Genomic DNA, 27,502 nt, shown 5'->3' with positions numbered 1-27,502 from the left:
GGATAGATTTTTGACTGTGCGAATATGTAGAATGGGCAATAGCGAGTCGGCAGCCCATTTCACATCTCATAATTTTTATTTTCATTCAATGGGAAGAGACGTAAAATCATCTGCTGATTCTCTATTATCTATTTTACACTATCACATAAAATCGTATCACCCTGGAGATACAAATAAATGACTCGCACATTTCCCTTACTTCAGACTTTATATTGTAGGGCAATTCAGCAGAATGATGCCTTCCCCTTTAGTCAAATTGCGAGAAGGAATTTAAAATGTTAACAAATGATTACCCAACTGATTTGCATATGTGCATTATGGTTTTCGAAGCGGGCTTGTCGCAACTTGATGGAGGTACCCAGTGTTGTGTAGTATAAAATTGAAGTCTTTTAAGAAAATTAAAAGGTTTGAGAGTGGAGAGAGAAACTGTTTCCTCAAGTGGGGGAGTCCAGAACAAGTGGGCAAAATTAGAACTGGGCTGTCTGGGGTGATAACAGGTAGCACTTCTTTACACAAAATGTAGTGAAAATGTAAAAACTGAGGTTGATGGATTTCTGTTAGGCAAGGGTATTAAGGGTTACAGAATGTAGGTGTATCACTGGAGGTAAGATACAGATTAGTCACAATCTAATTGGCTGCTAGAACAAGCTTGAGGGACTGGATGGCCTACTCCTGTTCCTCTCTTCCTTCAAGAATTTCTTCCCCCGCCCCCTCAGCTTGGCCGCAAGCCATGTAGAATGCCAAGACAAATACCCATTGGAAATCAGCAAAATCCCACAGGGGAGGACACAGTAATCTCCAAAAGTGATGCAAAAGAGGAGGAGGTGGTAAATTAATTTAGGCAGGATCAGATCTTCTCTGCACCTGTCTTGGAAGTAAAAGTGCTGTATTATTGACAGTAATGACAGGGAACCTGAGAACGACGAACCTCCTAAACACACCATTAGGGATTTGCATTGTATTCCCAGCCCAGAAGCACTTATCAATGCCGGGGATTTATTGCTGACCAGATACTAATGTGGTTAATTGTGTAAATTAAACATGCATCCAACAGCACAGATTATTGTCCTACACTTATAGCAGGTGAGTAAATTCACCTTGGGCAATGGAAAATGGATCATGACAAATCTGTATACCCCGATTGAAGTCGACAGAATAGAAAATTGGATGGAGACTGCCGAGTTGCCACTGGCCAAGTAACACTCCTGTTTAAGACCAAAGCATAACCCCTTTATACCTTCAACAATTTCTCAGTCTGCCAGATTTTTTATATCTCAAATGCTTTTCACAAAGGTAGATGATGATTGCCAATGGCTGGCTGTGTCCCATGTTCAGAACCAGTCACCGAACCCAAGTTAATGCCCAGATGACACCATTGTGCATTCCTATTGTATAGGAGTGTGCTGCACCTATCCTGAATGAGAGACAAAACCTAATCCGAAACCTAACACCTAACCCTACCCCTTCAGTGGTTCTTCAATTTTTAAAATTAATCTCCAAAAAAATCAAATCACAATTGTGCAAAATGTACGCTCATGACTTTCAGAGAGTTAGAGAATGAGAACAGTACAATGTAGAGGGAGACCATTTGGCCTATCAAATCTGCGTTAGCTCTTTCAAAAAGCAATCCAGTTAGTTTCACTTGCATGCTCTTTCCCTATACCTCTTTTTCTCTCTTTCAAATATTTATCCAATTCCCTTTTGAAAGCTGATATTGAACTTTTGTCTACCACCACATCAGGTAGCCCATTCCAAATCCTAAACACTTGTTGTGTAAAAAACATCTTACCTCATGTTGCAACTGATTCTTTTGTCAATCCCCTTAAATCTATGCCATCTGGCTATCAACCTTTCAGCTACGGGAAACAGTTTTGCTTTATTTATACTATTTAAACTTTTCAAGATTTCAAACACCATTATCAAATCTCCTCTTAGGAGAAAAACAACAGCTTCTTTGGTCTCCTCTCTGTCTGCTGTCCACTTAAGGTCACCTGAGACTGCAGACCCAATCAGAGAGCCTGCAATCTTGGATGGACAGTAGCCCCACTGGCAGAGGTGGGCACTACCTCTGGAGGATGGGGAGCATGAAAGTGCCTCCATCTTGGGGTGTCCTCTGAAGACAACTTTGTTAAAATAGAGCGTGGTCACAGCCAGGTCATCTCTATGGAGGGGAAACTGCATCTATGGCCTGTTAATCCCTGTGCATCCAATGGTGGGGAGAGTGCCTCCAGGCACTTCCAAGCATTGGCCTCAGCGGAAGGCCTGTCCACCGCTAAAGGATCCCACAATTGGACACTTAATCATTCAGATTGGCTACCTATTGCTGTCAGCCGGGTAGCACTTGCCACTTCCACTGGCCCACCAACCTGTGCCTTCCAGTTCCACTTTCCTTCCAGTCTGCCTTCAAACATGCCTCCATGGAACCATGAAGATCTCGCTCTTTGACTCCTGCTGAGATCCCTTGAACTTGAAATTCTTCCTTTGACAGGTGTGGTGCATCACCTGACTGCCCTCTCCATTTGGTTGAGAAACCCAGAAGCGGAATGCTTCTGAGCCCGGTTCAATTACAAACGGGTTCTTGCCCTGCCATGGGCTTTCCATCCCCGGCTCTGTTGTGGGTAGATCATTATGTTAAGATTCCGCCCAATGTCTCTATTTATAAAACCCCGAGTTCCATGTACTTTATTAGATGCTACGTTATCCTGTCCTGTGACCTTCAAAGATTTGGGCACAATCACCAACCAGGTTGCACAGATATTGTACCCACTTTAAAAGTATTCCTTTAGTTTATATTGACTCTCCTCATTCTTCCCACCAACTTGTACCACCTCACACTATTTTGCATTGAACTGCAGCTGCCATGTGTCTGGCCATTCCATCAGCCTGCCTATCACCATCTTCTGCACTGTGCACTACACCTCCAAGTTTCATGTCATCTGCACATTTCAAAATTGTGCCATGTACTCCCAAGCCTAAGTCACCAATGTATATCAAAATCAGCAGTGGGCTTATTACTGAATTGTAGAGAACACCAATGTGCACTGTTAACAGGATCCAAACCAGTTGGTGAAGCCAAAACCAAGACACGGAACTTGTCCTGATTGAGAGAGTTTATTGACTTGTTCAGTCTCACAGCTCTCCTCCCACTCACACAGTGTCAAATACCCATCACCCTGTTTCCCATAACCTTAACAATGTAATTGATAAGATATTGACATATACATTCCTCCAGTCTGAAAAATAATCATTCATCACAAATCTGTTTTCTATCCCTTAACTAATTTTGTAACCATGCTGGCAATTCCCCTTTTATCCCATGGGCGTTACTATTGCTAACAAGACAATTATGTGCCTTTTCATCAGACAGCTTTTGAAAGTTCATATACACAACATCAACTGCACTGCTTTCATCCACCGTCTCTGCTACCTTATCAAAAAACTCAATGAAGATAGTCAAATGGAATTTTCCTTTAACAGAACTGTGCTGGCCCTCCTTTATTAGTCCATGCTTGTCCAAGTGGTTGTTAATTTTCTCCAGATATTTGTTTCCAAAAGCTTTCCCTCCACCGACATTAAACTTACAGGTCTGTAATTGCAGGGATTATCCTTCTATCCTTTTTGAACAAGGGTGTAACATTTGCAATTCTCCACTTCTCTGACACCAGTTCCATAACTAAGGAGGATTGGAAGATTGTGACCAGTACTTTTGCAACTGCTACCCTTACTTCCTTCAGCAACTTAGGATGCATCCTAACTAGATCGGGTGACTTAGCCTTTTTAAGCAATGCCAGCCTTTCTAGAAACTTCTTTCTATCTATTTTTACATCATCCATTATCCTGACAACCTCTTTGTTTCCCATAGTTTTGGCAAAATCCTCTTCTTTGGTAAACACTGATGCAAAATACTTAAATTAGTATCTCAGCCATGCCTTCTGCCTCAATGAACAGATCTTTATTTAGTTCCTAAATGCTCCTCTGGCAAACCTTTTACTGTTAATATGCCTACAGAAGACCTTAGGATCTCCTTTTATGTTAGCCACTGATCGATTCTCATACTGCCTCTTTGCCTCTCATTTTCTTTTTCACTCCTGCTCTGTATCTTTTATATTCAGCCTGATTCTCTCTTGCAATATCAAGCTGACATCTGCCATTCACCCTCTTTTTCTGCTTCCTCCCAAACTCTAATTTATTCATCAACTAGATAACTCTGGCTTTGGCTGTCTCTCCTTTTCCCCTTATGGAAATGTACCTAGGTTGCACCCAAAACATCTCTTTTTGTTCTGTTATATTTCTGCCTTATAAGCTTTGAGCCTCCTTCACCCAGGATCCTCAGTTAGCCTCTTCCATTTAAGTATTTTTATTCTAGTTTGCCCCTGACCACCTTCACAGTTAATCCAAACCTTATAGTACTATGATCACTATCCCTGAGATGCTCCCCGCTATGACAATTTTCACTTGGCCTACTTCATCCCCCAAGACTAGCAATGACTCCCTCCTCATTGGACAAGAAATATAGAAATGAAGAAAATTCTCCTGAATGCGCTTAATTCCACCCCTTCTCTGTCCTTAACACAATCACTGTCACATTCAATATTGAGTTAAAGTCTCCCATTATCAATATTCTACCATTCTTGTACCTCTCAATAATTTCCTTGTAAATCTGCTTCTCTGTCTCCTTCCCAATATTTGGTGGCCAATAAAATAGACTAAATATCATAATAGCTCCTTTACGTTTTCTTCAGCCCAGCCAAATGGATGTTCTCAAGGACATTCACTGCCTAGTATTGTAATATTTTCCATAATCAAAACTGCTACCCCTCCTCCTTTTTTTATTTTCCCCCACTATCTTTCCTGGATACCTTGTAAACAGGAATGGTAAACATTCAATTCTCCTCTTTTCTCAGTCAGGTTTCAGTTATCACCACTCCATTATATTCCCATGTGGCTATTTCTGTCTGTAGCTCGCTAATCTTAGTAACCACACATTGTGAATCTATATGCCTACACTGCAAAACTAACATGGAGCTCTCTATATTCTATGGTCACACTAATTCTGTATAATTTCTAATTCCAAATGCTTCTCCCAGTCCTCTCTAACTTTCACTTCTCTACTTTTTAACACAACATCTTCATGTCAAAATGCCTTCACCAGAGCACTAATTAACCTGCATGCAAGGATATTGGTCCCAGTTTGGTTCAGATGCAACCTAGTGAAGAATAGAATTTGCTCCCAGTTATATAGCTCACATCAACCTACACAAAGATATAATATTTACACTGTGTTTTGTGGTGTTTATTTCTTGGACAACATCCTTATTGCTAAATATTTGTCTTGAAGATACACTACTTTTAAACAGACTTAACTCAGTTCCTACAAAAGGACCTGTTAACTATGGTATTAAATTATATTCAATTGTTAAGTTCACCCAGAGGTATGATACCGGTGCAGTGGAAAGGAGGGGCTTTTCTGAGGTTGGGTTTGAGGTACATAATTGGAATCGAGCAGATGGAGCTTTACACTTCATCATTTCACATTGCCATATCTAACCTGGGAGTGCTTGGTGCTGGATGGTCAAATTACTCATTTGCCAGCACTGACGTCACCTCACTAAAATAAGCATGATATTTGCAAAAATGTTCTGCACAGCTCTGTAATTATGGAGCTTGTTAGGATGAGCAATACTAGCTCTGAGCAATGGAACACTTTGGGCAGTATTTAATGCCCTTCCCTGAGTTGAGTTTGGAGGCGGGGGGGCATTTAATCCAATTAAGTCTGGGACAGGAAGGCTCGTGGACAGCCTTTCCACCCTGATGCTAACTGAGGCTCTAATGCCCAATTAAGGGCATCATCCTGTCACTGCTGGTATTTAACCAGCACTGGGTGGGGAGCTTGCCAGGTGGGAAACCTGAAAATTAAACTTGCCTGCAGGCTCCCACGGGAATCCCTCATTGAAAGGCACTCAATGCCTGATTGAGGGACCTAGCATCAGGAAGGATGGGGCTGAGACCTACCCTCCTGCCATATCTTCTGACCCCTTGCTCCATCCTAGCCAGTGACGACCTCCCTGCGACCTCCACACCACACTCACTCACCGGTGGCCTAGGCCCCTCGCTGATTCTGGGCCTCTGGTGGGTGCACTGCTGTGAGCAATACCACTCTCCCAATGGTGCTGACGGCAATAATGAGCTGCTGGCCTCTGATTGGCTAGCAGCTCTCAGGGGGCGGGAGTTCCTCCCCAAGGTCCTTGATCCCGCGGAAAGCCTGCCGCTGATGACTTATGTGCCCAACTGGCATTTAGTATAGCGGGCCTCCCCATTGGAGATGAGATCCCAGTCGCCTGGATTAAGTTCCATCCTATCTGTCTCAGAAACCCAGGCTGTGATTTTCCAATGCTTGTCCGGATTGGAACAAGGGAGGACATGCTTTGAAAATATAATTCCCAGATGGTGTGCCAGTGTCCTGACTCTTCTGGGATGTGCTCAAATTTTCAAAGTGACTGCAGGGATGAGAGAGCTGGGAATCTGCTCGCCTCCAATTAAAGGCTTGTTAAGCTCCTTGAAGGCCAGGGAGGGCGAGAAGGCGATTTTCATTGTGTAAATCACTGAACCAAAACAGTCTGGTACACGTTAGCGCATAGGTGTCCAGTTCAATACTGGAAAAAGTTAGAGGTTTCTTTTATGATGAAAAATTTCAGGGCCAGGGAGATCTTGCACGAGATTGATTGTATTACCTTTAATTTGGCCATTTTCATGTGCATCCAGGGTGCAGGCCCTCCGAGGTGATGCTTCCTCTCTTCTGCAAGGCAATAGCAGACGCCAATTGGCTACCAACTTACTTTGCCTCTCATGCCCTGCAGGCAGCTCCTGCCTCCTTACAACACTTGGCACCACTAATCGAGCGCCAAACCCACCTCCGACTCAATTAGGGCATTTACATTTGAAGATTGCATCATGTGAATGACACATCTGGTGCAAAATTATCCGAGCATTGGGTTCCTGACACCAATTTGAAAATCAAGCCCCAGTGTCATGCAAGCCAGATTCAGGGTAAAGCTCCCTCTACAATCTCCCAAACAGTGTGCCTTAGCCCAACCTCAGAAGAGCAACAGCTTACATTGACATAGTCCTTTTAACATGGAAAAATGTTGCCTCACACAGGCCATCCCTAGCCCTGTCAGAATTATTGTCAATTAGGGTTGTATTCGTGGCAGTTTCATGATGGAGTTCCAATGACTTCTAGGACTGTTCAGGTTAATTTCATAAAGGACCCTTTTGATCAAGAGAGAGGATTTTAAACCCAGGTCCCAGTGGTGCAAAGCCTGTGTCTAACCTGCCACACTGCACAGTTCGACTATGCTATCTGGTTGCCACCCCTACATAGTATCTGTAATGAGTTGGTTAATGAATTCAGTTAAATGTATTTCTTTGCTATTTTAACAGTTGTTAACCTGTCATTTTAAATGGAGTAATGATTTCATTTAGATAGCACTCTGGAGCATTTTCTAACAGTTTTATTTAGCGAGGATGAAAGGAATTTCAAGTGATTTCATTTAGATAGGATGCAGGGCGATTTCTACCTTTGAAAGGTTCTAAGAAGGTGAAAGCAATGTGGCTGCAACCTGGCCATTTTAACACTTACTTCTAGATCTTATGTGGATGTTTGAGATATTCTGTAACAGCAGTTACCAGGGCATTATTGGGAAGTTGGGTGAGTTTTGGGATAGTCAGTAACTGTGATTTTGGAAAGAGCTCTTCCATCCACTGCCAGGGTCACCAACTCTAGTTGGACTTTTCCTGAAGATTTCATCACATGACTGAGTACCTCCAACCACCTCTGCCTCGCTCTTCTCAGAATCACAGAATAGTGAAGACAGGAGGAGGCCAGTCGGCTGTTGTGTCAGCGCCAGCTCTCTAAATGAGCAATTCACCGACTGCCTTCTCCCCGTAACCCTAAACATTCTTCCTTTTCAGATAACAATCTAATTCCCTCTTGAATGTCTTGACTGAATTTTCCTCCACCACACTCTCAGGCGGTGCTTTGCAGATCTGTAGCACTCGACCGGAAACAGTTTCTCTCTTTCCGCTCTGTCCAGACTCCTCGTGATTTTGAATACTTCTATCAAATCTCCTCTCAACCTTCTCTTCTCCAAGGAAAACAGTCCCAACTCTTCCAAAATCTAACTACATAACTAAAATTCCTCATCCCTGGAACCAATCTCATGAATCTTTTCAGCACTCTCTCTAATGCCTTCACATCTTTCCTAAAGTGTTGATCACCTCAAACATCCAGCCTCACGATATACTGCCTTTCCCCCACCAATGAGAAGGCAAACAAGTTCCTAATTACTTGATTGGATGCTTCTTGGCTGTGTCAGACCATCTTTCTTCCAATAAATTAAAGAAATATACTTTATTAATGCTCCTGTGATTTTTCTCCTGGGCTATTTGCAGTAGTACCTGGAGATTATGCCCTCATTTATGGAGGCACCAGGAAAGTCCTGATGGTCTGGCAATCCTTTTCACTGCACTTAAACCTGTGAAGTTGGAGGTGAAAGGCATTAATGGGTGAAGAAGTGCTGGATAGAGTGCTTTGCTGCACACCTCCCAGCTTATGGTTACAGAAGGACTTTGCCAGGGAGCCTGTGGTTCAACTGCGTGCTCATCATATTAACCATGGATGATGCGTGGAGCTCAAAGTGGGAAAACAGGAAGGCATGAAAAAGACACAAATAAAAAAATTGACTTTGACCGAAAGTATAAAACTAGTGATAGTAATGATAGTGATTCAGCCGCTTATTATATATCCCCCCCAATTTTCATTTCCAAATGGAAATCCAAATGGAAACAAACATTTTGGAAAGGTGTGTAATGGGCATCTGAACCCATTATACACTATCACTCAAAGTCAATATTACCCCCAATGTTTCTCCAAACCCTTGCTCCCTAAAGCACAACTCCTTGGATTTTTTGGGGCAAAATTGCAATTGCATTTTTTCCTTCATTGGAATTCTTGACACTGTCTAGAGTCAACTTTGAGTTCTGAACAGTGTCCAACCATTAAGCATGCTCCCCTCAGATAGGGTTGCCAACCCTACAGAGTTGTCCTGGAGTCCCAAGGAATCGAAGGCTTATCTCCAGGACAACAACCAGGAGATAAATCATATAAAATAAGTACAATGGTGTTTTGTTAATTTTCTTTGAATACTTTCATTTATTAGTTATAAAATCTTGGAATTGGGGAGAAAAAGATTGTTTAATCAACAGTCCAGATTAACCCAGTTAGGCTTCAAAGAATCTGTTCCCTTTTTGGGAATGTGTAGGGTGGAGTGGGGTGAGGTCAGAGGTCATACGATGAAACCTCCAGGAATATATTCAATCAGAGTTGGCAACCCTACCCAGTGAACGTGCATGGATCGCTTGGCCTACGTGCATTGACACAGTTAGTACCTCAGTCACAACAGCATCACCTTCTGGAGCTTGTGACAACTGTGACCGGAGGTTACTTACTTGTCTCCTTTACTCTTGGCGATGCTGATGAGCTTCTCGATTCCTCCCGAGTCTCGCAAGGCCTTGGCATTTTCCATATTTTTCGTAATGACTTCATGCAAAGCGCAACAAATGGCAGTTATCGTCTCATCGGAGATGGTTTTGCTGATTGCACTGGTGCCAGTGCCAGTGCCAGTGCCGGTGCCAGTGTTGCCACTGCCTCCAGGAAGACGGTGGACAAGATCCCGCATGGCGTATTTGCCTTGGTGGTAAAGGAGAGAGAAGGAGAAGAAGAGAAACATGATTAGATCACATTTGGGAGTGCAGAGCACAGTTCTGGTCTCCATATTACAAAAAGGATATGGAGGTACTGGAGAAGGTACAAAAATAATTTACAAGGATGTCAGAAATGAAAGGCTATATTGAACAGAGAAAAGTGAAGACTGATGAGTGACCTGACAGATGTTTTTAAAATTACGAAGGGGTTTGAAAGGATAGACATAGGGCTTGGTTTTACAGCCCTCTACCCACATTTTACGGTGTCTAAGGTGGGACTTCCTCCTCAGGTGGGGGCAGATGTCTTATCCTAAGCCAATTAATGCCCCACCAAGTGTAAAATTGCTGCTGGGCAGCTGGCTTTCTTTTTTGCGGTTTCAGGACCGATATTTTAGTTGGTGGGGAACACAGCGCCATGTAAACTCCAGCCCATAGTCACATTAACATATTCAGGCATTTACCTTTGCTTATTAAAATCAAGTCAGACCCTCCTGAATGTTCAAGTCCACTGCTATTATCTCAACGAAAAGACATCTGCCATGCTTCACGTGATGCACAATATACACAATACAATACAATAGTAATGACACTTCAAAACTACTTTATTACCTGTGAAGTGCTTTTGGATGTGCTGAGGTCATGAATGGCACCATGTCATTACAAGTTCTTTCTAAATCCCTTTTAGCAACCCTTTCATTATCTTTTAATAAAAGTGAATCATTAAAACTAAATCCATATCACTAAAATACACTAACTGGTTGTTTACCTTACTCGCTGCTTGTGGGACCTCAGTGTGAGAAAACTAACTGCTACATTTACCTACAAACCATCAACAATTTTAAAAGTAATTAATTGGTTGTAAAGCACTTTGTGCCATCTTGAGGACATGGATGGTGCAATATAATTTCAAATTCCTTCTAAATCCCCTTCAGCAAGCAGACACAGAGCTGCAGGGGCTGAGCCAAAAACTCATATGGCAATTCTAACAGCCTGAAACGAGACGATCCATTCAGCAAAGATATACATCCGACAAAGATATTTTTTTAGACTTTGTGCTGGTTGTTGATAAGAGGTCTTCACAGAACAAACTGAAAGTAAGGCTTCAGCCAAAGTGATTAGTCAATGGCTTGAGTGAGGAGTTGTAGCCTTTTTTATAGCGCCTTTAAAGTAGTTAAACATCCCAAAATGCTTCACAGGAGCGGTAACAAAGTTTGACATCACGCCACATAAGGAGACATTAGTACAGGTGACCAAACGATTGGCCAAAGAGGTAGATCTTAAGGGGCATCGTAAAGTAAGAGGGAGAAATGGAGAGGCTTATGGAGGAAATTCCAGGAGCAGCTGAAGACATGGCTGCCAATGGTGGAGTGATGAAAATCAGAGAGGCCGGGATTAGAGGAGCGTGCAGATCTCAGAGAGTTGTCGGGTTGAAGGATTTTACAGTGCTCCGTGGGGTGAGGCCATGAAGGGATTTTGTAATCAAGGATGAGGATTTTAAAATCATGGCAGTGCCAAACTGACATCCAATGTAAGTGAGCAAGCACAGGGCGATGAGTGAACAGGACTTGGTGTGAGTTACATTACAGGCAGCAGAGCTTTGGTTGAACTGAAGTTTATGAAGAGTGCAAGGTGGGAGGCTACCTGGGGTCTAGAAGTAACAGAGGTATGGATTGGATTAGGGGCTTTTCTTCCAGATTAAGGATAAATCTCATCAACTCCACTCTTTCAAATTACCATAGCATGTTTTTGTAGTTATCTGCCACGGAAACAAAGAGGCTTGTCCTTCCACCTACCAATGAGCTCCTTGTTTCTGACATCCAAGGCCATATTTCGTAACGCAGTGGCGACGGCACACACCACACGGTCATTGTCTATTCTCAGCAGCTCCACGAGAATGGGCAAACCCTTCTCCTTCCGGACTGCAGCACGGATGTAAATGGACCACTGTGAACACAAACAGCAACATATTGGGAACCAAAAGCAGAACTGCTGTTAAACACTGCACAACGGGCGCTACTCAAACACTGAATGAAAGATGGAAATCCTTCTAGGCAGACATACCTGCTAACATAAATTAGCCTCTCTCCAATAACAAATGGATGCAGTTTGGCCCAAAGAATGAACAGACTGTGGCTCTTTTCTCTAGAAAAGAGATGGCTGAGAAGTGACCTGATAGAGGTAGTTAAAATTATGAAGGAGTTAGATTGGGTAGTAATAGAGAGAATGTTTTCATTTGTGGGTGCATCCAAAGACAGGGGCCATAAAATGCATAATAGCCACTAAATCCACTCTGGGATTTAGAGGAAACTTCTTTACTCAGATAGAGGTAAAAATGTGGAGCTTATTACCACGTGGAGTCTGAACTTAAAACAGTAGGTGCTGGAAAAACTCAGCAGGTCTGGCAGCATCTGTGGAGAGAGAGACAAAGTTAATGGTTCGAGTCAAATATGACTCTTCAGGTGTGAGGAGTTCGTTTTGGTGCTGTATCCTATGCAATTTTATGAAGAAATGTCGAATTATATATGGCATGTTTCTACCATGTTTTCTCAAGTGAGACATACAAGGGATCCCACTGCCTTAGTTCTCCACATAGGTTTCGATACACAATGAAATGAAGGTTGGAAGGGCTCGATAAATCGAGTGATCCTCTTTGACGAAATACTGCCAATTAAAAAAGAAGCTCAAGATGTTTGATTAACACTGGCAAGTTCAAATAAATGATGCACTGTGTAATGCATTACACAGGCCAGAGCCTTTCCTCCGCTGGAGGCCAGGAAGGAGGTGGGCGAGTATGAGAATTTGGTGCATTGGCATCAGGACCGTTCTGCTTCGACTGGAGGTAAGTTCTGGGTGGGAAGGCCCATGGTCGAGCTTCCCGCCCTGCCTCCAGATGAGTCCCTTAAACAGCCATTTAACAACTGCTTAAGACCCTCTTCCTGCCTCTGCTGCAATCTTCCCAGATCCAGGTGGCCCTGCTGACATGTGGCCTGCACGACTGGCAAAACTGTACGAACATGTCAGCTGCAGTGGGGATGGGATCTCTCGATCTGCACTAATTTGTGTTATGATCAAGGGAATGGAGATGGTTGGGGGGTGGTGGTGGCCACTGTCAACCAGCCCCCTGCCCTTACTGCTAATTCCCCCCATGGCCTCCATCTCCCTGCAATCCCCACCCCACGAGACCCTCCCTAACAGCCTTTCTCCTGATTCGCTCCCTGATCCAGGGACTCCAGGGGGTGTTGTACACGCAGCAACCACGGACTCCTCCTGCTGAGAGCAAGAGCTGCTGGCCTTTGGTTGGCCAACAGCTCGTGGCATGCAGGAAGTTGTCTTCCAGGGCCCTCAGTCTACAGGAAGGACAGCTGCTGTCCACTTAACTGCCTGATGGGCAGAAGATACAGTGGGCCTTCCACCTCAGAGTCAGCATGGGATACTCACCGCTTTTTCAGGCAGTGAGCAGGGCACCCATCCAGAATGGAAGATTCTGCCCATAGAGTCACACAAATCAAAAAAGATCCCAAAATTTTAACATCTTTTGTTTCATGTCTTCATAAGCGCTGTGCAGAAAGGAGTCACACACAAAGGCTAAATTTGAAGATGATACGAAGCTACTGAAGATGGTAGATTCTAAAGCTGAACGAAGTAAGCTACATACTTGGGAAGTAGGCAGACATTTGGTAGATTAGATTCAATGAGAGAAATGCACAGTGCTTCACCCAAGGACAAGAAGTCTAGGAAGGAACTATAGTTGAAGGAAAGAAAATGTTGTGCATGGGAAATGAAAGCAATCTGGTGGGGGGGGAGGGGTGTCCTGATTGACAATAAATTGAAGATAGCTCAACCATGCTTGGTGGCAGAAATCAAAATAAATTAGATATAAAAACGGAAAATGCTGGAAATTCACAGCAGGTCAGGCATCATCTGTGGAATGAAAAAGTGAGTTAATATTTCAGGTCTATGACCATTTATCAGAACTGCCAGACATGCTGAATGTTTCCAGCATATTCTAACTTTATTCCAGGTTTCCAGCATTTGCAGTAATTTGATGTTGGGCTGTATTAAAAAATCAATGGGCGGAATCGTCCATGCCCGCTGGCGTCGGGCGTGCTCGCTGGTGTGACTGGGCCATATGGTGAGAAGGCCAAAAGTCAATGTGAAACCACTTTGTGATTGTCCACTCAGCCTGTTGATGGTGGGCTGTGTTTCCTGCCACTGGGCATCAGGAACACCATTGTACTACAGCTGCATATCATTAGAAGGTCAGATGGCCGAATCACTCCCCACCCCCCGGCCACCAGCTGGATCGTCCGCCTGTCGATCTGTTTCATAAGACATGCACTTGGTGGGCTGCACTTTAAGGGGAACTCGGAGGTGAGTGCACAGCACTGTTGTGTAATAATTGCAAGGGCCGCCTGTTGGACTTCAAGGTTGAGGCGCATTGTGGGAAGGGTGTGGGGGTAAGGGCTGCTCTGCAGTTGAAGGTAGTGCACAAGCATGTGCGGGGTAGGGAGAGGGAAGTGGCTGCGCATTAGGAAAACCTTGTATGAAGTGACCATTCCTCTGCAGCTGAGACAGTTCAGACACAGCCACATTGGTATGCATGGAGTTGGGTCTTGAGCTTATCTGCCCACTCAAGCAACACAGAGGTATGAAAGTACCAAGTGCTCCAGAACTTTTCACCCTCAGGCACAGACGGAAAACTAATGAGCATTTTAGTGGACTGCAGAACAGTGGATGACTGGGCAAGTTGTACGACCTCCCTGCTAAAACTAGCCATGGAGCAGTCACTAGAGGCGCTCACAGCCTCTTGCAATGTCATCATTCCGGTTTGGACCAGTCTCCCCCATGATTCAAGCCAACAGTGCAGCCTTACAGTGCAGGTTAGGAGCATGCCTGCGCCTGAGCTGAGAGCACAGCATGCAGTCCAATGGGCAAAACAGCCACCAATCGGTCAGATGGACTACAGCAGAGGTGGGTGGGGTCTCGGGCAGCCATGAAGCGCACAAATCTCTGGCCATTCAAATAGTGGCCAGCACTCTCTGGCGTGCATTAAAGGGCCTTCAGACTTAACCAGGACAGGTTCTTAGGACAGCCAAGCTAACCCACACATCTCTCTCTCTCACCTTGTAGGAGCAGTACATCAGGATCATGGAGCCTGGTGAATTAGCTGTATGCCTTGTGGTGTACAAAGAGCGAAGACGACAGAGAAGAGAGCGACTGAGGTGCCTGGCTGCACAGAGGGAGGAACAGCACCCTCAGGAAGAAGGGCCGGCTGGTGTTCCTGCACGCGCTGCCAAAGAGGCACAGCGAGCCATCGCTGGTCGGCACCGAGCTAGACCCAGGGTCTACAGACATCGCCTTTCATTCCTGCAGATGACGGAAAACCAGTGTCGCCAAAGGCTGCACATGTCTAAGGAACTGGTTGGTCACATCGGCCAGCTACTGCAGGATTTGGCGCCACAGGGACATGGAGGGCACCAACTGCCAGTGGGCATGAAAGTGACATGGCACTCAATTTCCATGCCAGTGGCTCCTTTCAGGGCTCCACAGGTGACCTCTATGGGATATCACAAGTCTCCACCCACAAATGGACCCGTGAAGTCACAGGTGTCTTTTTCGCGAAGGCACACAATTGCCCATGACCAGTACAGCCAGAATGCAAAAGCAATTGGATTTGCCCAGATTTCCCCACAGGTGCCAGGGTGCCATTGACTGCACTCACGTGGTGCTCAGATCTCTGTCGCAACACATGGTCAACTATGTCAACCGCAAGGGCTTCCATTTGCTGAACGTGCAGCATGTGTGACCACCACAAATGCATCCTGCAGGTGTGTGCACACAGTTTCCAGGGAATATCCACAACTCCTATATTCTCAGTTGGTCATAGATCCCTGATGTTTTCCAGGGTCCACAGAGGCTGCAGGCTTGGCTCTTTGGGGACAAGGGCTACTTGCAGAGGATGTGGCTGATGACACCCGTGTGACAGCCTCAGACGGCAGCAGAGCAAAGGTATAACGAGTCTCATGCTTCAACTTGCAGCTTGGTGGAGCAAACCATCGGAAAGCTGAAAATGAGGTTCTGGTGCCTAAACCGGTCTGGTGGAGCCCTGCAATATAGCCCACAGAGAATGTCATGAATCGTCGTCACCTGCTGCACCCTTTACAACCTGTCATGGAGATGTAGCCTAGGCCCTAATAGTCACTCAATTCCAGGAGGATGATGATGACATGCAGTGAGGATACTCCATAGATCTTCACATAGCCTCTGAGAATGTCGGACTCCTGTCTGGCCGAGGGCAGCTCACTTGTGCTCTGTGATCAGGGTCATATCATGGAGATGCAGCATGAAACTTTAGAATCATCTGATCCTTTGTCAGCCTTCAGCACCTGACCCCTTCAGGAGCTCAGCGTCACTGGTCACAGACTCTGAAGAGATGGGGCCAGCCCCACCTTAAAGGTGCTGAGAGCACACAGACAGAATGACGAAACTCTGTTACGCCTGCCCACGACGTTCTGGCAGCAATGACAAGCACCATCGAGGTGCAGGTATCATTAATGTGTCCAGGGAGTGCGAGGCTGGACAATCACTTTGTTCTGAAGGCTTGCACAAAGCACAGGGGAGAGGTCCTGGACTGTGACACCCTCCTTTATCTTGAGCAGAAAGGTTTCACATCTGAGTAACATGAACACTGTTCATCAGAACAGAGAGCCACAGGCAGGGAGACATTCTTGGGAGTTTATTGACAATAGTGGACATTATGTACAAGTGATTAACACCCGTGCCCAGGCTATGCAACTACATCTTCTCAACTTTCTTAACCATGATGCTACATCTTGGTGTTTCTTGGACATACACAGCGGAGGTGGAGGCAGCCTGCTGACTGCTACGCCTTGTCTGTGATGAACTTTCTGGGCGTCCTCCGGAGGACCAAGACCTGGAGGGCCCCGGCCTGCTTTCGGGGTCCTGATGTGTGGCAGCGGCACCCTCCTTAGCCTGTGGAGCTGGAGCTGCTGAGGTTACAGGAAGGGGGGAGTTGGATTGGCCAGACAATCCTGGAGTCAACTGGATGGATGGCCATGAGGCTCACCTGCTGATCCTTCTCCCTATGGGTGCCCAAGGGCCCCTGGCTGACTCCTTGTGAAGGGGTAGCTGGAATGAGATTTGGCTCCCCCGCACCCCTCTTGCATACACAGTTGGTGACCAACTATGGCATCGGCGATGGAGTTCAGCCTGTGCAGCAGTGCAGGAGTGACGTCCTAGACCAAGATTTCCATGGCAGCCGCCATGCTACCAGTGTTGACCTCAGTGCATTGGCATGCCAGCGCTATCACCTCAAACTGAAGGCGGATGGATTTCTCCATTGTGTCCTGCAATTGACGAGTGCAGCGGTCCAGGTCCTTGCCGGCCAGCTGGATGGCTCTGTTTTCAAAGTCCGTGATGACCTTGATTTCTTGCCATTTCCGCACCGGTCTACGACCTCTCCCTCTTGTGTGTCAGCTTGTCCTGCAGGAATCTTAGAGATGGACTGTAAGCAGGATGCCTGCCAGGCCAGATGGTAAATATGCCTGGCATGTGTGTGTGGTGAGTGGTCCCATGGACAGGATGAGGACAATGAAAATGTGTGTGAGAGAGTGAATGGTGATGTCCCTTGAACTGGTCATGAGTAAAGGCCCTGTGGATGTGTGATGAGCTTGTGAACGTGTGAATTGAGAGTGATGAGAAGAGTGACTTATCCTGGTGGAATGGAGGAGATCATTCATCCTCTTTCAGCACTAGGTGGCTGTGCTCTTTTGCAGGGTGTTGGCACTGACCACCACTGCCACCACCACCTAAGCTGGATTAGTGTTGCTGCCAGCGCGGGTGTAAAGAACATCATGGCGAGTCTTCACTGCTTCCAAAAGGCACTCAAGGGACATGTCATTAAACCTGGGGGCTGCAGTCTTCTTGCTTTTCAGGGCCATATCTTCCGTACAGCAGTCATGGGCTAGAAGCACTGAGGTATGTACATGTGGCTGCACTTTAAATATGGCTCCCAGTGTGATGAAGCCATGAGATGATGGTGTGTTGCACAAATGAGAGCCCGCCCACCGGGGCGTATTTCCCGGGAATGCATAATTACTGCAGTGGGTTTGGGACGATACAACGTGAAAAGCCACCATTGCGGCTGGCAGGTAAAACAATGTTTTACCCACACACTGCCACACTTAGTGCAATTCTGGGAGGAGTCTGCCCAATATTCAGGCAAAATAATGAGATAACTCCTTCCACATTATAAACAGTATGCAACCATACTTAGATTACTCTGTACAGTTCTGGTTGGTACAGTACAATAAAATAAGAAACTACTGAAAACAAACAGGAGAGAGCAACTGGAATGACTTAGAGGATTTGATAATGAGGAATGATGATGTAAATCAGGCATGTTTTCACCAGGCAAGAAAACGTTGAGAGATATCATTGCTGTTTTTAAGATTCTAAAGGGACTAGATAATGTAGACCATGAAAAGCTGTTTCATTTTGTCCAGAACAGCAGAATTGGAGGAAATGATCTGCCCATGAAGGAGGGGGAATTCATAACTAATCTGTGGAAACATTGAGCAGGTGGTCAATTCATGGAACAGGCACTCTTGGAGACACAGTGGAAGCAGTTAAAATTGATGAATTCAAATGTGAGTTAGATAGATTTCTTGGGATACAGTATATAATTAATTTGAGATATGAAATGTGGTAGTGTAACATGATCAGAAGGGACAGATAACTTTGGACCAATTCTTCCTAAAGCTCTCTGCCACTGGCGTTTTCTTTGTCTTCTATCTGCGACTGATGCAAACTAATTGATAGAGACGTATTGCCATGATTAGTGAACAATTCTTTTTATCATTTTTATCAGAATGGTAGAAGGGAAGCTAAATGGACCTGGGTCTTTCTTAAAGCAGTACAATAAATTTCAACCATTTACTCACATGTGCAGGCATTATCCTTATTGCAAGGGGGCTGGGTTGCAAAGGGGAAGAAGTTATGCTTCAGTTTTACAGATTTTTTGGTGAGACCCCATCTGGAGCACCACGTCTTGTTTTAGGCACCACCCCTCAGAAAGATATATGGCAGTGCAGATTCAACAGAATGATAGCGGGAATTAATCAGTTAACTTATAAGGACAAGGTGCATACAGTTGACTTCCATTCCCTTGAGTACAGAAGATGGAGGCGTCATCTGATGGAGGTGTTTAAAATGTTAAACGGATTCAATAGGGTGACAATCTCCTCTGGTACAGGAGTCGAGAATGAGGGAACGTATTCTTAAAAATTTGAGCTAGGTCATCAGGAAGCACTTTTCACAAAACAAATACCAGAAATCTGGAACTCTCTCTCACAAAAGACTGTGGATGCTTGGACAATTGAAGCTTGCAAGCTTGAAATGCTGTAAATAGGCTTGAGCAAAGGTATCAAGGGACATGGGGCAAACGCAGGTAAATAGAGTTGAGGTACAGATCAGTCATAATGTAATTGAATGGTGGAACAGGCTTGAGAGGGTCAATAGCCCACTCCTGTTCCTATCCCTAGTTCTTAGCCATGTGCTAGTGTCCTGAGGAAATTTGACATGAATCTGTTACTAAGCATTTTTGCTCCTCTTACTTTAGCAGCTTTAATTTTATTTTCCCTTTCGATAAGTGGTGTGGTAGGAAAACCACAGTGTCTGCTTTGTTATAAATACTTATCTCAAAGAACAATGTGTTTTTTTTTAAATGGAAGGACATGGAGTTATTTGGACACTTCCTTAGGAACTGACCTGTTTTTCTTAAATGGTTTTAAGTTCACTCTGGACTGTGAGCAAACTGCCTTTTCCAAGAAGTGACATGAATTCAACTAAGTGACCAGCAGGGCACCGGAGGAGATAAGAACTATTTGTTTACTTGAACTTTAACTGCTGAGAAACAAAAAAACTACTGTGATCAGGCTGTGAGACTCTGATAATTTTCTGGAAACCACCTGACTGAGAGGAGTTTTTTGTTTTGAACTTTTAATTTGGACTCCATTTTGGGAATAAACCGAAAGGAAAAAGGTTGCTCAACTTGATCTCTCCCTGCCTCGACTGAAATTCATATAGTTAATATAGAAACATAGAGATCCTCGTCTAAGTGTAACTCATCTGTATTTGGAAACCCGAGAAGCTGAGATGAGAGAGAGAGATCCCAAGGACGTTGATCCCATTTTGTTCTCCTCCACCCCAAAGCTTCTTCGGAAGGAACTTTCACGCAACTACTATGACCAACAATCCATCTTCGCATGCAGGAGCACAAGAACAGTATCAAGCCCTTCAAACATTATCCTTTTTCATAAGGTTTTCCTATTGGCCAAATGCCAACTTCTGCAGAGGACCTATTTGTTTTGTCCTTTGTGTGTACATGTGTGGGTGTTGGGATTTAAAGGGGTAGATAATTACACTTCTGGATTACAAATTGCACATTAACTAGTTTTTGCAACTTTTTTTTAAAGAGACGTTTTATTTCATAATAAGTCAATCATTATGAGTTTATTGAAAGAAGCCCGGTTAAAGTCTTTTATTCTGGTTCTAACAATAGCGAAAGTAAACAATTGGCCATTTTGGTGAGTGAATCAAACATTTACACTTATGGTGTGACCTGTAGAGCAATGGGGCTACAGAAATTGCTCACTCCTTCTATCTGGTTGTAAGTTTTCATTTTTAAAAATATATTCTCAGAATTGAAATATAAAAAACAAGGTGGGCATTCATTACCCTTCCATAACTGCCCTGGAGAAGGTGCTGGTGAGCCTTTTGCCTGAGCGGCTGTAATCCATGCGGTGAAGATGCTCCTACAAAACTGTCAGTTAGTTCCAGGATTTGATCCAGGAATGATAAAAGAATGGCAACATAAGTGCAAGTTGGGATGGTGTGTGACTTCTTGGGCAGAATTCTACAGAAAGTTGCACAGCAGAACAACAGATGTCAGTCCATGCTGACATCACCCTGATCCCGAATTCCCAGTAAGATGATATGCTGGAGAAAGCAGTCTTTGCTTGGGTTATCAATTCCGGGTTATCTTCCATCAACATCACCATCATGCCATAAATGGTTCTGAAGTTTTGGCAAAGAGGGTGCTTGTCCATATATTACTAAGCTATTAATATTAATTATTTTATGAACGTTATGTGTCCTCCTGCAGCGGTGCACATCATGAGTCAAGGCTAAGTGTAATCTTGAAGTACAGCAGGGTTAGGAGTGTGAGAACAATTGGGTCAGAGTGTACTGATATAATTGAGTCCAATTTTAAAGTCATACATTATTTTTGTATTTCCATTATAAATTTCTATTTCCATGTGATAATGGAAATTATTTGTATAATCTTGTCATGTAACTGCAACATCCCTCCAGTCATGTAGTTCTACCACTGATGAGAAGATACAACTGCAGTGACAAGTTTTCATTGAAAATTTCCATTCTAAACGTAGACATAGGAACTTATAATGAAAATATAAAAGATGATAGAATGCAATATGTGTCTTCAGAAAGGGAACTGAATTTAATTACGCATTCTAAAGTGCGTAATTGCAATTATAATTTATTTTGCTGCAAAAGTCTTTAATTTACTAAAATATTGCAATAGACATTAACATATTCTATTTAAAAATCAGTAAACGTAGCACTACAGTTTATTGGGGACTGCAGTAAGGCAGCTGTATATCCCAATGTTTTGTTGCAACATTATTTTTCATTGTTTCCCACATCCTAAACTAATTTAGCAGTTGCTATTTTCATGGCATTGTAACAAATGCCAGTTTGACTTACTACACCAAATATCTACAACCTTCATCAAAAAGGTCTCCGTTACATGGATCAGCAATAAACATTCACCTCCTGCACCATTCTGCACCATCCACAGGATATATTGCAGCAAGTCACTAAGCAGCACCTCCATTATCTCGAAGGAAAAGGATAGCAGGAGTGTAAGAATCTCATCACCTCCAAATTCTCCTCCAAGGCACATACCATACATACCTGGACACATATTGACTGTTTTTCTTTGTTGCTGTTGTGTCAAGGTACTGGAACTCCCTATCTATCAGCATTGTAGCAATACCTTCATCACACAGTGCAGGGTTCAAGAAGGCAGCTCACCACCATTTTCTCAAGGGCAACTAGGGGTGGGCAATAAATGCCAGCCAGGTTCCTGATGCCCATATCCCCAGAAATTCCTAGGGTAAAAAAAACCTAAAGCACTGGGAATGAAAGCAATGCAGCCTGCAAGTGAAAGGTTCTTCCTGATAAGGAGAGGCAGAGCTATCTAACACTTGAATACCCAATGACTACACCGTGACAACAAAATCTATGGACTCTCACACAACTGTGAACACCTGCCAGAATAGCATTCAATGGTCTAACGCTGAAGGACAAGTTTTGTCTGACGGATGGTTGGATCCAACTCTCTCGGGACCATTTTCCACAGCTGTGTGCACAACTGTCTGCAGGTTAGAGTCCTGGCTGAAATAATTACAGTGCTATAGAGTTGCACACTTTCCAAGTTTCTGATGAATCACGAAGGTGATATTTGCCTAGGACTTGTGTTGTTGTAATGATGCATCTATGCTCTACAATTTTATGGTGCACAAGTCTCAGAAAATCATGATATGGCTAAAGTAATGCTCATTAGCCACTCTCAGTCTCTCTCGATTTTCATTTACATTGACTTCAATAGCCCAAAGTCAGAATTACATGCAGGGAGTCAAAACCAGTGTGTTCTTCAGGTGAAGATGGCTACATGCTGATGGTGAATTGGACCAGGGTGCGTATTACAGGCAAAAATGTTTTCATGTAAACAATGTAAATTCCTATGTCCAACTTTTTAATTGGCAATTGCCTATGCAAACTTGTCACATTGTCATTAAATCCTCCCGCCACCAGTGACATTACAACAACTTCACAACGTGTTTGTACTCGAAAGAGTTACAACCCTCCACTTTGCTTGGCCTAAATAGCCAAGTGGTTATAGTACTGGGTTTGTAACCCCAAGATCAAGAGTTCAAATCTCACAATGGCAAACTATGAAACAATGTAACTTCATCTGAAATGACAGATGGAAATGTGTTTGTATTCGAAAGAGTTACAACAACTTCACTGGCAGCAATTTGCAATTACAGTGTGACATGTTTATGTAGGTGTGTTTCATTATGAGGAATTGATAGTATAAACAGGTCAAAGGAAGTGCACAAAAGGCAACTTCTCCTTCTTTGGATGGCAGCTACTGCACAATGCTCAGTTATTTATTTTCTTTTAAACACACAGACACTGGTCGAACCATCAAGCTATCTTGAAAAAAACTCAGCAGGTCTAACTGCGTCTGTGGAGAGGAATACAGTTGACATTTCGAGTCCATATGTTCTGATGAAGAGTCATACAGACTCGAAACATCAACTGTACTCCTCTCTGCAGATGCTGTCAGGCCTGCTGAGTTTTTCCAGGTATTTTTGTTTTTGTTTCAGATTTCCAGCATCCGCAGTATTTTGCGTTTATCATCAAGTTATCTTGTTAGTTGAGTAAAAGGCAGATAAAGTTTTCTCTTGCCAATGCTCTTACACTAAAGCTGCACAATGGGATGGTTTCAGGCTGCTTAAGATAAATAGGCTCTTGTGCAAGCAGCCCATGGAGTCCTCCAGGAACTATCTAAACTGACTCTCACTAAACAGCATCACTTCAAGGGAGCCCCTGGTCAACATATGTAAATAATATGCTAGATTCAGTGCCATAGCCTTATTGGCCTGTGTTAGTTGACACAGGTGGGATTTGACACACCCAAAATTGCACGTGGGGCTTTTCTTATTGATATTCAAATCCAGATTTGTTGCAGCAGGTTAAGATAAAGCTGCCTTCAATTACCCCAGTAGGTACTCACCCTAAAGCCCTTTCTATTAACTCTCCAGATGAAAATCTTTTGGCTTCACTGATGTGTACATCACAATCACAACTGTACAGATGTAACCCTGCAGCCTTCTCCATTCGATTTAGTCAATATCTTGAAGTTGCAAATCAGACATCATTGCCCTTAAAGGAGGAGGTGCAAATCTCTTTTTAAAGGCCTACTTCAGAACTTGGATCTATTCTTTCACTACACATTGTATACACATTTCTGCCAAAGTTAATATTCCTGGGATTTTCAGGAAATACCCCTAACTCATATCCAAAATTAGAAAGGGTTTTGATAGATAGGGCAAAGCTGTTTTTATTGGCAGAAGGGTCGGTAACCTGTGGACATAGATTTCAGATAATTAGCAATAGAATCTGAGCAGAGATAGGGAGATTTTTTAAAACCAGAAATCTAGAATGCGTTCCCTCAAAAGGCGGTGGAAGCAGGGATTTAATAGCAACTTTCAAAAGGCAATTGGATAAATACTTGAAAAGGAAAGAAAAATATAGGGCCTTGGGGCAAGAGCAAGGAAATAGGACTAATTGGATTTAGCTCTTTCAAAGAGTCAGCACAGGTGCCAAAGGGCGAATGCCCTCTTTCCATGCTGCATAATTGTATGAAAGAATCATAGAAAGGCCTTTAAGGACTCACTGGTGATCCCCTTTAGTAAATTCTACTGACAGAGGCCAAGAGGCTGAATGCTGAAGAGCGGGAATAAGGATCTGATTTTTCTCTCCCTTTACCAAGGCCTGCTGTGGGCAATTAAGATATCCCAATGACAGCACAAACCAGACATCTAACCTGCACCCTTAATTTAATCTAAAGACCTTGGGCTATCACATAGCAGTGCCTTCATCTGCGTGGCCAACTGAAGGAGCTGAGACCTTCCCTTTACATAGCAATGGAATGGGGCTTAAAACACCACCATCTTGACTTTCAGATGTTCTTTCACATACTCGAAATATACTGCAAGTACCAGTCTCATGTACATCATATACATATCTAACCAAGAACTAAATACTATAGCAGATTTTCCTGAAAGCCAAGCATTGCATTTATTTCCCCCTTCAGTGATTCACAGACTAGAGGTGAGATGTGTCATGTTGATGCAATAATATAGGCACCAATGGCTCATAAGAGATTGTGTAAACTTGTTAAACAGGTTTCGCAGTAGTAGTTTTCACCGTAGACTTCCATATCTATGAATATATGTCTTTTAGAATCTGCAGATCTACTATATTGGCACTTACCCCTGTGCCAATCTTGACCAATAACAAATAGTTACCAACTTTCTTAGGCAGATAATTTGAATCTTGGCAAACACTTTGGATGGTATGATAGCATTCATGTTTTCCACGAGATTGACAGTATGAAACATGTGTTCACTGCTCTTCGTCTCATCAGGCACATCATCATTATTTTCTGGTTTGTCAATCACCTCATGTATATGTTTCTGATGGGATACCAGATGGTCATTCTTATTCCTTGAATGTACCCGTCTGTTTGGATAAGTGCATGGCTCTTTGCAACCGCATCAGCCTTTGCTTTGGTGCACTGCCACTGCCAATGGCTTTTTTTACCTTACAGAATTGATGGAAAGCTGGGCATTTCCTTCGTGCATGTAGAAGGCCAAACTTTCCACATGTGTTGTTAGGTTTGGGTGTTCTACTGAGTGCATCAACAATTGGGGCTGTACTTAGGACTTGTAAGCTTCGTCCACCTACAAGGATCGCTTCGTACGTACACCCATCCTTGAGTAGCTCTTCAATGCTATATGTTTTGGACTTGTCCAGCAGATTTTGCTGGAGTACTTCCATGGATTGGATGTGATCACTAACTCAAAAAATCTGTTTGCCAGTTCTGTGTCTGAAAAGTCACAGTACGTACCCTTTTCTCGACATCTGCTGACAAAGTGATCTATGGATTCTGTAGGCTGTTGTTGAAATGTTATGAACTCTAACTGATGAATATGGAAGTTTAACCTGATTCTGAACAGTCTTTTGATATAGTCCATATCTTTTAGGGATTGTTTAGCTCTTCTGCTGTTAATCCTGATGTGTTCAGCCTGTGTGGTCCTTCATTCCCAATTGCTAGATGAATTTTTATGGCTTGCTTGTCTGGTTCAGACACACCTGAATCAAGAAACCATAGCTTTGTACTCTGTTTAAATATTTTGAATTCAGATAGTAGTTCAGCTGCATCCCAATGTGAACTGGGGACTTTTGTGGATATTCTGACAATATCTCTTTGACATTCTTTCTCTTATAGTGACTGGGATGAGTGTCGCTGTAGCTATTTTTGCACGCTTTTCCAAAACTCTGCCTTTTATAATTGCAACTTTCTCTGGAGCAATTTTTATGATAGTTCTCCGTTTTTGTTTTTGTCCTGTTTGCCTCTTCCTTGCTCGCTATCGATCCAGCTCACACCCTGGTCACTTGCCTTTCTTGATGAGCTAGCCCGATGCTGATCCTCTTGACGTGCTGTCTCACTGCAGTAATTGTAAATTAAACCTTTCATATTGTTATGGGGATCATGTGATTGTAAAGACGCATCAGCCCTACGTGCAGGTAATCTTAAGGGCAGAGCTTTCTAGCCTTGGTTTTGGTGTGAGTATGTAGCTTCATCAGGAGCTCTGTAAATAAAATTTACTGTTTTTTTACAAGAAACCTGCCTGATTACAATTGGCAATAATGTTAAGTAGTAATGCTGCACCTCGCCTCTTGAACATGAGTATTTTGAGGGGAGAAAGAAAAGTAGACGCACCAGCAATGTCACTCTTCAGCAGAATTGACCTGTATGACTCATCCATTGAGGAATGGAGTCAGTACGTAGAGCGCCTAGGTTTCTACTTTGTGACAAACTAAATAACGGCGGAGGAGAAACAGAAGACAATTCTCCTAAGTGTCTGTAGGAGCAAAACGTATAACCTAATCCATAGTCTGATGGCTCTGAATGCGCCAAATTCCAGACCCTTCACCGAGCTAGTAGACCTCATGAAGACACATTTTCAGCCTAAACCATCAGTGGTCATGCAAAGATTCAAGTTTGACTCTAGAGTAAGGTGAGTCGATCACAACGTACACTGTGAAGTGAAAAAAGTTCATGGAGCACTGTGAGTTCAGTGATACTCTAAACAACATGTTGCAAGATTGTTTAGTTTGCAGCATAGACAGTGATGTCATCAGCACTGTTTACTTGCAGAAGTTGATATGGGCCTGGAGAAAGTGCTAACAATGGAGAGCGCTAAGAGGGACTCGCAGGCTTTGCAGAATGTGCAACATGGCGCCGTTCTGCAGTTAGCGGGGGGAAACTGCTGCCGGGTGTGGTGGGAAGACCAGGGAGGTAACTGCCGGAGCCAGACATGGTCCCTATCACTTGAAAACTGAAAAGAAATACTGGAGGCAGCTCACCAGTAATTCAGAAATTAAAGTGTTACCAATGTGGGGGTAATCATGTACCAGAAATCTGCAAATTTAAAGAGGCAGAATGTCACTCCTGCCACAAAACAGGGCACGTTGTAGAACAGTACAGGGCGAGATCAAAACAGCCATTCAGATGGCAGGTCAAGTTGAAGGAAGTGCACAACATAGATGAACCAGAAGCTGCTGAGACTGACATCTATTCCCTACACAATCTCAAGGCCAGGAATACTGAACCAATCACCATTATCCTTCAAGTAAATGGGACACCTCCAGTCATGGAGGTTGGTACAGGAGCACTGACCACAGTGGTGGGAGAGCACATCTTTAAATACCTCAGTGAAGGTACCCTGCCTTGTGTTTGGAGCAAATGGCAGCTCAGTTAAAGAGATATACTGGA

General features: G+C 43.6%; 1 protein-coding gene across 1 annotated transcript in view; it reads right to left on the bottom strand.

Moving 5' to 3' along the window:
- LOC121276499 (catenin delta-2-like) overlaps positions 1-27,502 on the bottom strand; it is a 943,152-nt gene that overhangs the window by 45,250 nt on the left and 870,400 nt on the right. Inside the window, exons 15-16 of the mRNA XM_041184989.1 lie at positions 11,556-11,706; positions 9,508-9,748 (exon numbers count right to left, since the gene is read on the bottom strand). Of these exons, the coding sequence (XP_041040923.1) occupies positions 9,508-9,748; positions 11,556-11,706 (392 nt within the window). The remainder of the gene's footprint in view (positions 1-9,507; positions 9,749-11,555; positions 11,707-27,502) is intronic.

Source organism: Carcharodon carcharias, chromosome 3, assembly GCF_017639515.1.
Source record: "Carcharodon carcharias isolate sCarCar2 chromosome 3, sCarCar2.pri, whole genome shotgun sequence".
Classification (NCBI taxonomy): Eukaryota; Metazoa; Chordata; class Chondrichthyes; order Lamniformes; family Lamnidae; genus Carcharodon; species Carcharodon carcharias.
The sequence above is the reverse complement of the archived record's forward strand: the minus strand, read 5'-3'. Positions and strand labels throughout refer to the sequence as shown.